The sequence below is a fragment of the Phragmites australis genome, chromosome 1 (assembly GCF_958298935.1).
Source record: "Phragmites australis chromosome 1, lpPhrAust1.1, whole genome shotgun sequence".
Taxonomy (NCBI): Eukaryota; Viridiplantae; Streptophyta; class Magnoliopsida; order Poales; family Poaceae; genus Phragmites; species Phragmites australis.
This window is the reverse complement of record NC_084921.1, coordinates 32,546,650-32,551,113: the sequence shown is the minus strand read 5'-3', so window position 1 is coordinate 32,551,113 and position 4,464 is coordinate 32,546,650. Positions and strand designations below refer to the sequence as shown.

General features: G+C 42.6%; 1 protein-coding gene across 1 annotated transcript; it reads left to right on the top strand.

Moving 5' to 3' along the window:
- Nucleotides 1-1,229: 1,229 nt before the first annotated feature.
- On the top strand, nucleotides 1,230-4,194 carry LOC133915626 (uncharacterized). The gene is made up of 5 exons (XM_062358857.1): nucleotides 1,230-1,333; nucleotides 1,414-1,534; nucleotides 1,622-1,841; nucleotides 2,868-3,135; nucleotides 3,744-4,194. Exons 1-5 carry the CDS (start codon nucleotides 1,274-1,276, stop codon nucleotides 3,948-3,950), a joined length of 876 nt encoding a protein of 291 aa, XP_062214841.1. The 5' UTR covers nucleotides 1,230-1,273; the 3' UTR covers nucleotides 3,951-4,194.
- Nucleotides 4,195-4,464: the final 270 nt, after the last annotated feature.

Here is a 4,464-nt window from a genome sequence, read left to right as displayed (position 1 = left end):
GAGCCAAATTTTGCTCTTTTAGAGCCCCGTTAATTTCTTCTTTCTTCAGCATGTTTCTAAATTGTACATGGGCTGGTGAATGCATCGTTTGAGTCAAGTTTTAGAGCAAAGCTCCGTTTCAATTTGGCGTGGAGAGTATTACCTCTGATCTGCATCGTTTGAGTCAAGTTTTACTTGCACGAGTCAGCCAACAATACCTTTTTTTTCATCCGCAGCTAATAGTTGGAGAAGAGCTTATTTGTACTAGATATTATCCCGTATTAGCTTTGTCTTGTCTGCGAGCACCTCCTAGATTTCCAATAAGTGTAAGCAGTGGCCAAGTTTGCATTTCCACCAGTGGCTAAAAAGAGGTTACATATTAAAAATTTAGCAGTGGTTAAAAGTTTTACTACATGGCAACGACATGGAAAACTTTACCTCTCAACAGTGGAGCTATAGCTCGCAAGTTTCTTCTATCTTTTTTCGAGTAGCTTACAAGAGCTACAGGACGGTTACAAGAGCAAGCTCGGAAGCGCCACTGTCCACACCGACGCTGTCATTCATGTAAACAGCGCGCGCCAGGTGAGGTGGGCCGGGTTGGGTATAATAGAGCTGTTTGGTTTTTAGTCTTAATAGGTCAAATTAAAATTTGTATGGAGACTAAATTAGAGTAATGTTAAATTTTAATTGTTAAATTGATGTTTAGTTTGAGATCAAACTAAAATTTGATTGGTCAAAAATTTTAGCAAACGATTTGACTATTCAAGATTTACTTAAAAACACTATAGAAAAATTTTGATTTGCTATTTTTTTTCAAAATATGACTAAAATTTAATTTCAAACTAAATAAAATCTAAATTTTTAGAGCACGACCTAACCAAGCAGCCCCAATTCAACGGATCCGGATCCCTGCCTTCAGGTATGAAATCATGAGGGAACAGTAAATTATGAGTAGATAACAGTTTCTGATGTTAATTACTGTAGCAAAAGTGATGTAGCAACAATTCCGTTAATTTACGATTTTACTATTCCCGTTATACTGTAGCAATACATCTGATTCATCCATCCACGGTCCAACGGTTCACAGAGGTTTGAAATCAAACGTCGGTGACTTCAGAGGATCCGATTCCCAATTCAACGAGAAGCCAACGCCGAAGCCGCAGCGAGATCTATCATCCTCGCCTCCCTCGTTCACGCGGCCGGACTGCCTGCCTGCCTAAGCCCCCCCCCCACCCCCCCAAATCGCTCCCACCGCCCCGTCCCGCCGCGAGACACCTCTCCCTCGCCGGCGAAGATGATGTCCGGCGGTGGGTACTCCGCCCTCGACGACCCCAAGGCCTCCGGATCCGTCCCGGTAAGTACCCTTCCCACCCGTCTCTCTATCCCCTCTCGCGCGGCACCGCCTCACTCCTCTCCTCGCGTCGCGTCTCGCAGGCGGCGGCGGGGACAGATCCGCCGGCCATCAGGTTCGCCGACTCCAACCTCCAGACCTTCCCGCCGTCCGAGGTCAGGGGCAAGATCTCCGGCGCCTACCGTCCGCCCACCGACGCCGACGGTCAGATCTCGCGGTCCCTCCACCGTGTCCCGTTGGGTTTCTCTTCGGATCTGATTGAGTGGCCTGGCTGTGGTGGCTTTTGCGCAGACACCTTCTCGTCCAAGGCCGGAGGAGGAGGCGGTGGTGCGGGAGGCAGAGGCGCGGGGGCGGACGACGCCGGGCAGGGTGGCTGGTTCCGGATGTTCTCCGTGGCGGCGTACAAGGCCTACTTCGATGTCGACACCTCCGACGTCGTCGGGAGGATCTGGGAGTCCGTCTTCCCCTTCCGCGGCACATTCACCGAGAAGACCTCCGAGAACCCCGACCTGTATACTTCTATAGCCTCCCCACTCCTCTCTTAGAGAACATAGTTTAGCTCCATATTAACAGCATTGCAAAGACCTTTATCATTTGGTAGCGAATGCGTTAGATCATTGAGCTTAGAATGGTTTAGCTGTTTGTTTCGCTGGCAGTGATTCTTTATAGATTGTCCTTCAGTGCGGAAGGTGGGTATGTTTAGTTTGGCGGTGGTTGAGAGGTGTTGGATGAGGTTTCTGGTTTCACGCTCTGATAGCTGATTGTTCCAAATGCTAAGTACAACGGTACAGCAGGATGCGCTGCTTTTGGTTGAACTGATCCTTAGAGTAATGGTCAATTGGTTATTGTCTATTGTCGAGGATCGCTGACATGGTTCTCTGGGTTTGAGATGATTGCGATGTTAGACCCCCCCCCCCCCCTTTTATAAGAGGATGTAGAATTTGCACTTGCTAGTGGAGCGGAATACTTGATATCCATAACTCCCAAGGTTCATTTTCATTTCATGTTCTAGATGAAATGTTAATTGACACAATTCAAGGCACTCTTTCCTTGATCCTGTGTTTAATTATGAAACATACCATATATGTGCCTTGGAAGATTCATAATTTGTTCCTCATTTTTAAACAAACAATTGGGGTTTCCATTCAGCCATTCTGTTGAACACCAGTATTTTCCAGTTGGAATTACCTAAGTCTGTTTCATATAAGATAGCCTGTTGAAAGGCAGGTCTGTTCATTTGCAATTAAATTGTTATTTTGCTACGTTGTATATAGTCCTGTATTGGATCTACATGAAATAAACTTGAATATACCCGAGAACTTTTGTTGAACTCTTCTTCCTTCCTGAAAAGAGCAATACAGGTCTCAAACATATCAATTTAGGAAATTAAGTATTTGTAACTTGGTGACTAAAAATGGAATAAGATTACAGATAACTTGGTGAATGTCAATTATCTGGAAGGTTTTGTACTTGTACTAATGATCAACAGCTTCTAATTTGTTAGTGATTATGCCTTGTTTCATTTTGTATTTGATAGTTATGGGCCATTCTGGACGTGCACCACCCTGATTTTCGTTGCTGCATCCATTGCCACTTTTGTCACCTACCTATCGCACAAATGGCACAAGAAGGAGTGGAACTATGATATTAACTTGGTTACCTGGTCTGCCGGCTTATTCTATGGCTACGTGACATTTGTTCCCCTTCTATTATATGTTATTCTTAAGTACTTCTCAGCACCTGCGGGACTGGTGCAACTGTGGTGCCTGTATGGATACTCTTTGTTCATCTTCATCCCAGCATCGGTGAGGAACTTACCTAAAATGCACATAATTATAGGTGTTCCAACTCTATTAGTATATAATTGGTGCTGCTATGGCCTATGATCAGTAGTACGAGTTTGGGCTTCTATTTGAAATGTGATATAAGTGCATTGGAGTTTAACAGTTGTAAAGTGAGCAGCAAGCTTGCATCATTTAAGAAGTTGCTTTGTCTTAGCCCTTAGATGAAACAAATTAATTTCCAAGGGCCATACCACCTCTGATTACTAATATAAGTTGTTTTGAATGTTGACATGGTCTGCAAGGTACCGTTTTAACCACTGATTTGTATAGCTGTATGTTTTAAGTCACAAAAGTTGTATAATTTGTAAGTACTTTTTCATGATGAATTCAGCAATTTCATATGGTTGAATACTTATATATATATCAATGGTCAAAATAAAAATGTTTTACTCGGGACTCTAGGGCATTCAGAGTTTTTTTTTTCTACTTCCTGAAGCTATATCTATCATCTACTAATTCTCTATCTTCGAATTATCTTGATTAGTTTCTACAATATGCTCTTGCATTAGAATTTAACCAGAAGAAGCCTTTTTGGTCCCAAACCTAACCTTTCTCCTTCCGTGTGACAGCTTCTGTCAATTGTGCCGATTGAAATATTCAGATGGGTGATCGCTGGTGTCGCTGGTTTTATGTCTGCTACCTTCGTTGCTGTGAACCTGCGAGCTCACATTGTAAATGCTGGTGAGCGTTGGTTTCTGATTGTTGCAGGGATATTCTTGTTGCAATTGGGGCTGGCTGTTCTGCTGAAACTATATTTCTTCACGATAACTGTATAGGATAACTGCATCTGTGCTTGTATTAGTCAGGAATGAATACATACAGTTTTCGAGGCTGAATTGCTTCCCTATTCATTGATGTAATTTTCCAAGTACATCCACCTCACACGTGACACTTCCGTTAGCCTCTGAAATCGTACTGTAGTTACAAAACATGTACTATGATGGTTGCGAGGCAGAGTCTGTTTTGTAGCCTATTTTGTATTCATTGCTTAAGGTGAATAATAAATCAAAAAATATATTACACCTGAATTTTTGTTCGTACCTTTCTGTTTCATGTATTGTCTGTTAGATACACTTATTGGCTTCATAAATTGAATAGATATATGTTCAAAGTGTTTTAGGTATTATTTAGTTACATACTTACATAAAATTGAGCAGTTGGCTGCAGATCTTATGACTCAAAAAGTCCCCCCTTCGACGTTGTTCCCCTGCCCGTACTGCCAATGCTAACACCAACACAATAGCGGGTTATTCACACTAAAGATGATTTTGAAATGAAATTTAGCATTTT

Excerpts from the sequence above, each read along its gene's own strand:
- LOC133915626 (XM_062358857.1), top strand. The coding sequence starts at position 1,274 with ATGATGTCCGGCGGTGGGTACTCCGCCCTCGACGACCCCAAGGCCTCC. Across the intron at positions 1,535-1,621 it reads TCCGCCCACCGACGCCGACG|ACACCTTCTCGTCCAAGGCC; the intron begins GTCAGATCTCGC and ends GCTTTTGCGCAG. Across the intron at positions 3,136-3,743 it reads TCATCTTCATCCCAGCATCG|CTTCTGTCAATTGTGCCGAT; the intron begins GTGAGGAACTTA and ends TCCGTGTGACAG.